Source organism: Lepisma saccharinum, chromosome 15, assembly GCF_977018435.1.
Source record: "Lepisma saccharinum chromosome 15, izLepSacc3.1, whole genome shotgun sequence".
Lineage (NCBI taxonomy): Eukaryota > Metazoa > Arthropoda > Insecta > Zygentoma > Lepismatidae > Lepisma > Lepisma saccharinum.
Window position 1 is genome coordinate 8,274,466 of NC_139243.1, and position 13,024 is coordinate 8,287,489.

The 13,024-nt window shown below is 37.1% G+C and overlaps 1 protein-coding gene across 1 annotated transcript in view; it reads right to left on the reverse strand.

Annotated features, from left to right (window-relative positions):
• Window positions 1–978: 978 nt before the first annotated feature.
• LOC145999759 (endochitinase-like) overlaps window positions 979–13,024 on the reverse strand; it is an 80,745-nt gene continuing 68,699 nt past the window's right edge. Inside the window, exons 18-19 of the mRNA XM_083137050.1 lie at window positions 7,157–7,235; window positions 979–1,189 (exon numbers count right to left, since the gene is read on the reverse strand). Coding sequence (XP_082993176.1) covers window positions 984–1,189; window positions 7,157–7,235 — 285 coding nt within the window. The 3' untranslated portion in view covers window positions 979–983. The remainder of the gene's footprint in view (window positions 1,190–7,156; window positions 7,236–13,024) is intronic.

Here is a 13,024-nt window from a genome sequence, read left to right on the forward strand (position 1 = left end):
ATAAAACATAAACTAAACGTAACGTTTCAACCTTCTAGCAAGGTCTTCTTCAGACTCTGCACCAAGTACAAGTACAAACATTTTTCATCGAAGAAGTGTTCCAAATACGACAATGCAATAATTTGGACAGACGATCAAAATGATTCACGTTGCACTGTGGGGACCTTATTTGACAAATTAAGACCGGATCACAAACTGCTCCCAACGTATGGGATAATATCGAGACGAGATGAGCCTTGGCAGGTCTCGCCTCGAATTTAATTGCCCATCTCGTTCTCGATTCATAAACTCGTCTCGTTCTTGTCACGATGTCGAAGGACCAGTTTCGGTCCTGTTTCAATATGACATCTCGTTTCCATTCTATGAACTCTCTAAAATTGAACTGATCCCTTTGGCGGAGTACTTAGTACAGCGCACTACGACGCCAGGGGTCACGGGTTCGAATCTCATCCTGCGCACGGGTGCTCTTTGTGAGTGTCCCTTCATGAATTTCATCATATCATCCATCACTCATCTTCATGCTAGCGACTAGCCAAGAGTGGCAGAAAAGCGAAGTAAAATAAACCCAAGAAATCAGTCTCTAAAATTGGAATTCTTATCTTGAATATATGGAACCACACTGCACGGGTCCATGGTTGTCACTAATGAATTAACTTTCCAATTATAATAGACAAAATATATGATCTACTTAAAAATAATCAGGTATATATCCGCCTGGTATGTATGAACAAGTCACATTGTAAAATAATTTTGGTTTCCAAGTCTCAGACAATGCCTCTCAGTCTCGTGTAGATTTTAGAGAGATCTGTCTCATTTCGGCCAACCTCGAAGGCTCACATCCCATTCTCGTTTCAAACGCATCATCTCTACCCAAAATATTCTGAAACTGAATTTATTATCTAATATTAGCCAACAAGTAGTGACAAAATAATATCAAGTAATTGTTAGTAAAAGTATTTTATTATATCAGTACTACACTTCTCTTAAGGCTTTGCCGACGAGGGAACCACATAGTCCTTCAGTTCCTCGTACATGACGGTCATCATCGGGTTCGCTCCCTGACCACACTTGTTCTGCCAGTCGTCGATGTCGATGGCCCAGTTCATGGCGCCCAGGTAGCCCTTCTCCTTCACAAAGGCCATCTTCAGGCGAAGGCTGTCAGGGTCCTCGTAGCCAATCCACTGGTCGTCTGGAAGGTAAAATAATATCCATGCATTAGTTTCATATCAAGTACACGAAAAGCATTAAACATTTTTGTCGTAACATGATAGTCACTTCATTTACTGAAAACTGGGGAAGAAAGCCAGATTCAAAGTTTTATACCAGAGTTAAAATGCTGTGGATAGGATATGCGCAACAGAGAAACGCCTCTTTCCCTCTCAATATTCAATTTATTACGCCAGAGTAAAATTACTGTGGATAGGATATGTGCAACAGAGAAACGCCTCTTTCCCTCTCAATATACAAAGTTTTGTGTCAGAGTAAAAATGCTGTGGATAGGATATGTGCAACAGAGAAACGCCTCTTTCCCTCTAAATATTCAAAGTTTTATGTCAGAGTAAAAATGCTGTGGATAGGATATGTGCAACAAAGAAACGCCTCTTTCCCTCTAAATATTCAAAGTTTTATGTCAGAGTAAAAATCCTGTGGATAGGATATGTGCAACAGAGAAACGCCTCTTTCCCTCTAAATATTTAAAGTTTTATGTCAGAGTAAAAATGCTGTGGATAGGATATGTGCAACAGAGAAACGCCTCTTTCCCTCTAAATATTCAAAGTTTTATGTCAGAGTAAAAATGCTGTGGATAGGATATGTGCAACAGAGAAACGCCTCTTTCCCTCTAAATATTCAAAGTTTTATGTCAGAGTAAAAATGCTGTGGATAGGATATGTGCAACAAAGAAACGCCTCTTTCCCTCTAAATATTCAAAGTTTTATGTCAGAGTAAAAATGCTGTGGATAGGATATGTGCAACAGAGAAACGCCTCTTTCCCTCTAAATATTCAAAGTTTTATGTCAGAGTAAAAATGCTGTGGATAGGATATGTGCAACAGAGAAACGCCTCTTTCCCTCTAAATATTCAAAGTTTTATGTCAGAGTAAAAATGCTGTGGATAGGATATGTGCAACAGAGAAACGCCTCTTTCCCTCTAAATATTCAAATTTTGTGTCAAAGTAAAAATGCTGTGGATAGGATATGTGCAACAGAGAAACGCCTCTTTCCCTCTAAATATTCAAAGTTTTATGTCAGAGTAAAAATGCTGTGGATAGGATATGTGCAACAGAGAAACGCCTCTTTCCCTCTAAATATTCAAAGTTTTATGTCAGAGTAAAAATGCTGTGGATAGGATATGTGCAACAGAGAAACGCCTCTTTCCCTCTAAATATTCAAAGTTTTATGTCAGAGTAAAAATGCTGTGGATAGGATATGTGCAACAGAGAAACGCTTCTTTCCCTCTAAATATTCAAAGTTTTATGTCAGAGTAAAAATGCTGTGGATAGGATATGTGCAACAGAGAAACGCCTCTTTCCCTCTAAATATTCAAAGTTTTATGTCAGAGTAAAAATGCTGTGGATAGGATATGTGCAACAGAGAAACGCCTCTTTCCCTCTAAATATTCAAAGTTTTATGTCAGAGTAAAAATGCTGTGGATAGGATATGTGCAACAGAGAAACGCCTCTTTCCCTCTAAATATTCAAATTTTATGTCAGAGTAAAAATCCTGTGGATAGGATATGTGCAACAGAGAAACGCCTCTTTCCCTCTAAATATTCAAAGTTTTATGTCAGAGTAAAAATACTGTGGATAGGATATGTGCAACAGAGAAACGCCTCTTTCCCTCTAAATATTCAAAGTTTTATGTCAGAGTAAAAATGCTTTGGATAGGATATGTGCAACAGAGAAACGCTTCTTTCCCTCTAAATATTCAAAGTTTTATGTCAGAGTAAAAATGCTGTGGATAGGATATGTGCAACAGAGAAACGCCTCTTTCCCTCTAAATATTCAAAGTTTTATGTCAGAGTAAAAATGCTTTGGATAGGATATGTGCATCATAGAAACGCCTCTTTCCCTCTTAGTAATATGGTGGTCATCTCAAATACCCATGATGAACCTTTTTAATATCCAATAGGATTTCAAAGATCGCTCCGTAAAACGACAACAATTCACACTACCGCCAGAATTCAACCACAATAAACACTCTATTCTATATTCACAGAGAGGAATTTCTAAAATTTTTGCCCCTAGGCCATCATTTTCTGCCATCATTTTCTGGGCCCTGCCGATATTACAACAGTTTTGTTATCATGGCACTTCTCTTCCACTAATTGCATCCTAAAGATTCATTTCTTGTTATATGTTTCACTTCACGTTTGTAAGTGCCAGAAAAGACACCCACACTACGTTACTGTTGCCACTGGCCGCGAACTGAGAAACAAGGATGTTGCTTTCAAGCTTTCTTTCAATGCTTATATTCGTTTCTTCGAGTAACAATTGTTTATATACGAGCACTGTTATGTGATCTCGCGCGGTTTCCTTTGCAGTCTGCTATACAGACTTGCACCCCGGTTGAAATCAGCGGCGCAACCACAGGGGGCATTGCTCCCCCCCAACCTTCGACGGAAGTCAAATCTAGGGGGTCAAGGGGGGAAACATTGACGGCTAAGGACACCTGCAAGGGGACGCAGAAGAGAAATTGCCCACTTCCATTTCAAATTTTATGAAAATTAAAATACATTTCGTAAATTTTTCTTGCTCGCTTCCCTCCCAAAGCCAACTTTTCTTGGTTTCGTCAAGTACAGGCCCTTAGCTATGGGGCAGCGGGAGTCGGCCATGGATGCCGAGCGATCTAAATGAAAAGAAAGTTGTATAAGAGAGAATGCCATTGCGTCCAGTGAAATTATTTGTGCCCTATTAAATCAATATTGTTTCAAATTGTAAAAATTGGATCTAAAAATTTTCTCGCTCGCAATATCGTTGCTTTCTGTAATGTGATATATTTCAATAATATGTGTTGTATATATGTATTGGATAAACTTTCGATACGTACACGATTAATGTTAGCATGTTGCATACGTTGTCATTTGCTATATTTTACTTCGCTTCTTGTGCCACTTTTCGCTAATTTGCGAAGATGGGGATGAGTGATTATATGATGAAATTTATGAATGGACATTAACAGACATCCACGCCCAGGCCGGGATTCGAACCCGGGGCTAGAATGTACAATATAAAGAAAGTCTCTAATTCACTTCATACTTCTTATACTTACTTCTTATGCACTCCTAGAGAGGTATCTCGAGTTACGAGACGGGGGTCGCGTGTTAAAATTGTATATTTATTTGTAGAAGTTGTAAAATAACGTTGTTAATTACCGCGATAATTATCCATAAAGAAACACGGGCACCATCTTCCATGTCAGAACAAATGACGTTCGAAATTCCTTGCGCCGTCTACAGCGTTGCCACACTGTTCAGAGCATTGGTCGTTGAAAGTGATAATTTAGGCGGGAGAGAAAATTATTAACGTGACATAGCCCCACGAACCATCACGGGGACGAGGTATGCCTACTAGGTTAGGTTAGGCCTGTTAGGTTAGGTTCCATTAGCACTCCTTTCGTTCAATTTAGCATATACGGACAACTACAGGTAAGTTTGGCAACAGTGCTTTAACGTTGATTTCAGGAAAGTATGACGTCTCCTGTATTGATGAAACGTTGTTGGTCAGTTACGTGCTACAAAACTATAAATTTCTAATTGAAAGTGATCATTGGTTCACAAATCATTCACGGATAACCATTTCAGGTAATGTTAGGTTAGCTTTAGATATGTTAGGCAAGCATAGTTATAATATTTCGTTTGTAAAAATACGCAAATACTCCACCGCTGATTTTAGGAAAAATGGCATGTTTTGTGAAACATTGTTCGTCATTTACGTGCTACAAAACAACGAATTCCGTATTCAAAGTGATTATTCGCCCAAAAACCATTCACGGAAGGTTCGGTTAGGTTAAGTTAGGTTAGGCAAGCATAGTTATAACATTTCGTTTGTAAAACTTATAAAATTTCGTTCGTAAAACTACGGATATAAACCTTCATAAAAATTTTTAAAAAATATTATTTTTTCAAATTTCCGACTTCGCCGCCGATTTTTAACAACAGATTCGTTATTAGTAGGTCAAAATTAGTTAGTAAACCGAAAATTAAAAAAATTGGAGACTTTCTCTATATTGTAAATTCGCTCCGAACCCGGAACCCCTGGCGGATATTGCATATGTGTAAGACATAAAAGTTATAGATGCTATATGTACAAAAAATATTATCTGCGGAATGCATAGCTATACCATTCATTTTCTGCCATTCGAAAATACAGTTTGTGTGCCTGTTTTCCATTATTAGATAACGTGAAATTGACGGTTAAAAATATATTTAAAATCGTTTGTTCCAAACAAATGCTTTAGCACCGACTTCTACCTCGTCTTTGCGTAATTTATGAGGATAATAACGTTTTTGATACTAGTACTATTACTACTACTACTACTAATAATAATAATATTAATAATAATGTCATTATTGTTATTATTATTTTTGGTACGTTTAACCTGGTACTTGCCCCCCACCCTCACACAAAAATTCGTGGTTGCGCCACGGGTTGAAATATATAACTGGAAATAGGGTTATGATGTAAGGAATTATTTGAAACGGTTGAAACTCCTTTCATTTTATTCCATGATATAAGCAAGTAAAACGACTTGCCATGTTGTTTTATTTTGCTATTATCACAATATTAAGGAATTTTAATAGTCGATGGCCTTTGTCACTTCTGCGCTTTACTTCAGAGTTTCATTTTTGTGCGGCCCCTAGACTATAGCCCAGGATAGCCTAGTGACAAATCCCCTTCTGAATATTCATACACTATTTATAATGTGCAAGTACAGAATACTCACTGACCTATGGGTTGCTTTGACCAAATATTAACTTTTCAAACACGCTCACATTCTTAGCGAAGCAAGATTCAAACCATGGAGCTTTGGTTCGAATCACTGTTGTGATTGAATTGTTGTAACATAGCAACTTCACAGTTACAAGAATGGTTAAAAAAAGAATAACAAAAAATAATCAGTTATACAATGAATTTTGTCAATGTTACATTGTTGTAACATTGACAAAATCCATTGTATAACTGATTATTTTTTTGTTTAAAAATTTGTACCGTTGTTATAACTGTATATTTATTAGGGCTGAGCCGATACCGATGCCGATGTATCGGTATCGGAATCGGAAAGTATCGGTTGGAATTCATCTACCGATACCAGCCGATACTTTCCCGGCATTTTGGTCTTTCACGGGGTCCACAAAAATGCCTCGTGACACTTTCCCGGTGTCTAATTATCCTAGAAATTATGTAAAATTCAAACTTTCTTTTCATTTTTCACCAATTTGCACGATAAACTATTTTGTCTACATATTTTAATATTCTGATGTAATTCTTGAATATTCTAAGGTAAATTTATTGGGAAATTGATGCATATAATTGGAGAAGAAAATTTACACACCAATATTGATCAATATTCTGAACAAATTTTAATTATTGCAATTTTCAAGTATCGGTATCGGTGTGTATCAGTGATAGTATCGGCATCGGTATTGGTTCAAGGTTCAGCCCTAATATTTGAGGACTAAAAGTGGTAAACGTTGTAAGTGCCAAAAGCTAAAGTGTTGGGAAATCGCATCGTTCCGCACATCAGCCCGTAAGAACGTGCACACTAGTGACCTCTTTACACGCCCTTTGAAATACTTAGAGGGCTACCAGCCACATTTCACGTTTACCACATTATAAAGCATGGCACATTTCACAGTTTAACGTGGAAAACGGTGTTTGAATTATTGTGGCACTTACAGCGTTTAACAATTTCAGTCTTCATTTATTCAAACTAGGAATAAATGTCTGATTAAGCGAGCATGTATTCTCCTGAAACGTCACAACAGAAGCTGTGTTTTTATGCTTGTAACAACCACAAGAGAAATAAAAATTGTGAAGCTACCATGAAATAATGGAAAGGAAGCATCTTGGTAACAATAATTATACTAATGTGTTCATATGCAAGCAACGCTTACAATCGACGTATGAAACACTATTTCTGGAGGAAACAGATCTCACCTTTATACATGTAAGGAACCATTCCTTGGTCATCGTATTCTCGAGTCCAACTGTCGTTGCTCAAAAGATAAAGGCATAACTGAAAATAACAAAATGACATTTTAAAATAGTAAGACTTGAAGCTTTCCTGGCTACGAATGATGAAAAGAATCTCTCGGGCTATCGACCAGGTGAGTTGTGGAAAAGATTCCAAGCTTTCGAGACCTAACGTACTCTCATCTTCTTGGAATCTTTTCCACAACTCACCTGGTCGATAGCCCGAGATAATCTTTTCGTCATTTCAAAATGCCTTAAATGCACTTAAAATACTTGAAAAACTCAATATGCTGACCAAGGCAGAAATTAATTTTATTATAAAACATAAACTAAACGTAACGTTTCAACCTTCTAGCAAGGTCTCCTTCAGACTCTGCACCAAGTACAAATGTAACAAGGTACAAAATAGGACGATATATATATATACACACAAACATTACTCCCTTCCAGACTATTAGAAAGTTGTTCTGGAACATTCTAGCAGGTGACTTTCCCTTGTCAACTGTATTTTCACCTGAAAGAGAATGTGGTTGGACTCTCTATCTCACGCTCTATTTCCTTCATTCTTCTTCCTTCTTCTCTCCTCTTTCTCTCTTGTCCTTTCCACTCTTTCTAACACCTTCTTCCATTCTTCGTTTATCTTCAGTCCCCCATCCCAGTTCATTGTGTCTTCTTCACCTTTCTTCTCTATTTCCTTCGCCTCCTTCCATTTTCTCACTAGCATTCTCTTCTCCCTTCCTATCTGCTTAGCCTCATCCCACTCTATGTCATGTCCTGTTTCGTGTGTTTAAATATCGCATTTATCTCTCTCTTAAGTCGTACATTATGTTTTATAATAAAATTAATTTCTGCCTTGGTCAGCATATTGAGTTTTTCATATCATGGAAACAAGGCTTAATGGCGTTAAGAGACTAATATCTAGAGAACAGTTCAGGTTCTGGCTCATAATGTATCCGGCGACGTTTAGCAACAATATTAAAATAATTCACTTCCTATCTTGATCCATCATCACTGTTTCTGATCTTTTAACTCTATACATTGTTGTTTGTAACCCACTCATAGTTTTTCTTTCATTGTAGTTCTGTCTAGAAATGAAAATTCCCCCTTGCAGATTGCTAATCCGCGATACTTGGATGACTTGAAACTTGAGTGCAAGAACAAGTACTTCAAGTACTTGTTCAACACACAAAGTGGGCGACATGGCGGTAAGGTTACCTAAAAGGGAAGCAGAAGCACTAAGGTGCAAGGTATACGTGAGATGGTGAGTAGTTGTAGTGCCCCGGTTCACGGACCTCTATTGAGGCTCGGTGAGTCTCGCCTTAATGGACTTGTCTCGTAAGGCAATGAGCCTCATTTGATGGCAGTGTTGCCAGCTGCTTACTCGAAAAAATCACCAAGAGTTTTTTTGGGTCTAACGTAGCCTCAAGCAAGGAGCTGGCAATTTTGCTTGAGGCTTGCCTTAATGGATTTTTCTCGTAAGGCATAAGCTTTATTTTCTCGCAGTGTTGCTAATATTTTACTCGAAAAAAATCACCAAGGTTTTTTTTGGGGGGGGGTAAACCTAGCCTAAAACAAGGAGCTGGCAATCTTGCTTGAGGCTTGTTTTACAGTGCATAAAAGCAAGAAGCTGGCAACCTTGCTTGAGGCTTGGAGAGAGAGAGAGGGAAGAGTTAAACAACCGACAGCTGCCAACACCCACCCTAACCTACTCTAACCTAACCTAACCTAACCTAACCTAACCTACTCTAACCTAACCTAACCTAACCTAACCTACTCTAACCTACTCTAACCTAACCTACTCTAACCTAACCTAACCTAACCTAACCTAACCTAACCTAACCTAAAGCAAGGAGCTGGCAATCTTGCTTGAGGTTTGCTTTACAGTGCATAAAGCAATTTGCCAACGTACTAGTACTTTTTACCATGGCTTTTTACAAAAAAAAGAGAGGAGCGAGAGAGGGGGAAGAGTTAAACAACTGACAATGTCGCTAATATTTACCTACAGTTTTTTTTTACTTGGCAAGGGGGTTTAGCCAATTTATATACTGGCGTAACATACATACACTGGGCAAGGAGAGCCGGCAACAAATATATACTGCCGTAAAAGAGAAAGAGATGGATGGGTGGATGGTAATATAGTATGCGTGTGCGTGTGTGCGTATAATATGTAGCATTATTAACTAGAGTGTGTTGACAATTTACTTGCAACTAAAAAAAAAATAGAGATGCCAATTTTGCTGTAAGATAAAGAGAGAGAGATTTATGGCTGGCAACAGTGGTGAGCGATGTCCTCTCTCTTCTGTGCAATATGACATTATGATGTTACTGTAGTTTTTGACGAGGATTACGAGTTAACTAAAAAAAAACCTGCAACTAGAGAGAGTTGCCAGCACATACACGCTATTGTAAGAGAGATGGATGACTGGGGGAGGGGGCAGCATTTCTGGCATTTCAGCAGGTCTGGCAACTGTTGAGAAATAGTGACGTCAGTTAACAGCATTGGTAGCAGTGATGCGATGCGATGCATTAACTTGTGAATTTTCGAACTCGTAAAATGATGTGGCTGAAATATAGGGGGAAGAATGGCTATTCACAGTGGCGGATGTACTTCCTGTTTTTTCAAAAGCTAACAATAATAATAGAATTTCATGCTGACGCATTTATTTCGTTCAAAAATTCGTGTTCAGCACAGATAATGCTATGTAATTTTCACATCAGCTCAGCCAACTGTTGAGAAATAATGACGTCAGGTAACAGCATTGATGGGGGTGACATGATGAATTTACGAAAATAGGAAAATGACAGTGCTAAAAATTGAAGTATAAAACTATTTTCTAGAGCATACACATGATGCTTAGGTTACAACAGCTGTTAACATCAGGTCTGGCAACTGTTGAGAAATAGTGACGTCAGTTAACAGCATTGGTAGCAGTGATGCGATGCGATGCATTAACTTGTGAATTTTCGAACTGGTAAAATGATGTGGCTGAAATGTAGGGGAAGAATGTTCTAGACTGGATTTCTACTAGTCCACGTTGTTAACCTACATATTACTCCTCGACTAATAAACTAGAAGCTCGAGGGGCATCAGGTCTTATTTTTTATTGTGAGCTGCAAGAAGAATATTGTGATTGTGATTGAAATTAACTAACGTGAGTAAATTTGTTTGTTAGCTTGCATGAGTTGGCTTTGTGTTATATAAATAGGTAGTGTTGCTTTTGTGAGTTGATTCTGTAATAACCAAACAAATGTAAAGAAATTGTAGATAAAAAGTAAACAATTCTTAAGCATATTGTGGAAGGAATATATACTCGCAAAGCACGCAAAAAGAAGAGAGAGAAAGTATACAAGTTTTAAGTGTGTTGCATGTATCTCTCTTTTTTTTCTTGCTTTTTTTATATATATATTTATTACATATTACTATATACACCAAGCATATGCAAAATAGCAATATGCAGGGGTGTAAGAGGACGACTTTCTGGTAAGACGCCTAACAGTTAACCTCACTTCCACGTAGTACACTCTGGACTGTAGAGTAACGAGGCTCTGGCGTCTGGCAGACCAGTATAATTTTGCGTGTGTTAGCCTTTTTTTTGTGCCTTTGATATTTAGTGGGGGTACATAGTGTTTCGAATTTTATTATTATTTAGTTTTATACACAGAAAAGATATTAAACATAAAATTAAATAAAATAATATCTAATTATGTTTTTTTATCACAACAAGCATTCACAAAAAAAATAACAATAATGTGGTTTAAAGTTTTTTAACGTAATTGCTACGTAAACAAAATGGCCGACTTGCAATGAGTGTGTCAAAGTTTTTTTTAAGCCTAATTGCTACGTAAACAAAATGGCCGACTTGCAATGACCGTGTCAAATATGAATAGATTGAGAGATGGAAAGAGAAGTTAAATATGCTTAAATAAAGTGCTCTTCTGTGCATAGCACCATACCATAAAAACATATAGGAAGACTGCCATGTTTATGCATGAAACTTAAATATACATATAAAATTAAAATATTTGGTGCTGACCACATCACACATTGCTGATTTTGCATTGTATTTTCCTATATTCACATATGTACAGTAAAACTAATCGGGACTAGGTTTTAGTTTTTTTAAAATAGGATCCGAACCACTATGTACTTTTATCGGGTTCGAACCTAGGACCTCTTGATTACAAGGCAACAACACAACCACCGCACTTTCGAACCCTAATGAATATGTAGGAAAAAACAACAGTATATACATAATCCAAAATTGCGTGGTTCTAGGCCCCATAGGAACCGAGAAAATCAATGTCTTGGAAAACATCTTAAGATATTTGTCTTAATCTTTAAGAAAGTCGACTTCCGGTCTGTCAAGATGTTACTTCCGGTCTGTCAAGATGTTACTTCCGGTCTGTCAAGAAAATTTTCTTAAGACAAAAATCTTAAGACGTTTTCCAAGACATTGATTTTCTCGGCTCCTAATTGAGCTAGGATGATGATTTTAGGTTTGTTGGATAGGATTCGACGAAAACTATTCGACTAGCAAATAAAATCGATTCCACGCCCTCAAGTTTTGGAAATACAGACAATTTTTTATTTTTTGAGAAACTTGATTTGCCGGCTTAGTTTTTACTCTAATTTGAAAATTTTAATGATATTTGATAAAAAATTGAATGTACTCTACAACCTATTGGAAACATAATGATTAGCACTTACTGTTTTCGAGTTATTTTAAATTTAAATTTCAAGATGTAATTTCTAAGTTGTTTTGTAACTCGTAAACTATGGGTCGTAGAAAACCCATTCTTGTTTTATCTGCTATTGCCTGACAAATACTATAAACACAAATAATGTTTATTGTTTGATTTAAAAAAATCGAAAATAACTTTGTTTTCTGAAAATAAAAAATGTGTGTATGGAAAAAAAATACGATTGTGTAATTTTTTATGATGTATGTTTGCATGTAAAAATAAGTATACCTGAAAATTTTAGAATTTCAAAATAGCTATATATATATATATATGCTATTATATCAGCCGAAACAATAGAATATATATAAACAAGTACATTTTCATAGTTTCATACCTCTACTAGATTGGTAGAAAAATATACTAATGGGCAATAAAATCTGAAGAAGATTCGTGTCTAGCAAAAAATAAACTAAATAGAATTACACATGCATACAATATTTATTGTGCTTTTTTTTCTATCTACAATTATATTTTTCTTATATATTTTTTTTAAATTTTTTTACAGGGTTTATTAAAGCACATATTTGAGGAAAACAAAATTTTTCTCGTAAGGCATTTTTTTTGTAAACACTCTACCACCAACAGATCACATATAAATAAACATACCCCCCAAAAAAATGCGCTCCATGAAAAGTTGCCCTGTGTGCAAAATAAGCATATCAAGCAGAAATTTTGCAAGACATTGTCGTACCTGCGTGCCAGGCAAGCATTTGACTGCTAAAAAATCATGTCCCAGGTGCGGTATACATATTACCATTAATAATTTAAAGAGGCATATAACATCATGCAAAATTGTCGTCGGAACACCTGTTCCACAACCGTCGACCAGCTCCACCAAGAGGAAAGCAGAAGCAGCCTCCATCAATGCACCACCCACGAAACGTGTCAAGCCTGTGGCGAAAGCGAACCGGACTGCTTTCGAGCGGTTGTTAGAGGATTTTGTCATCACTTCGGAGGGCTTATGCGACGTGCGTAGCTTTTTAGAGGAGAAGCGAGCAGAGATAATTTCCATCCTCGGTGATGCGCTTGCAACGCACTCCACCAAATTCTACGCATCGCTACGTTGCCAGTACAAGAAGCCGTCTGACG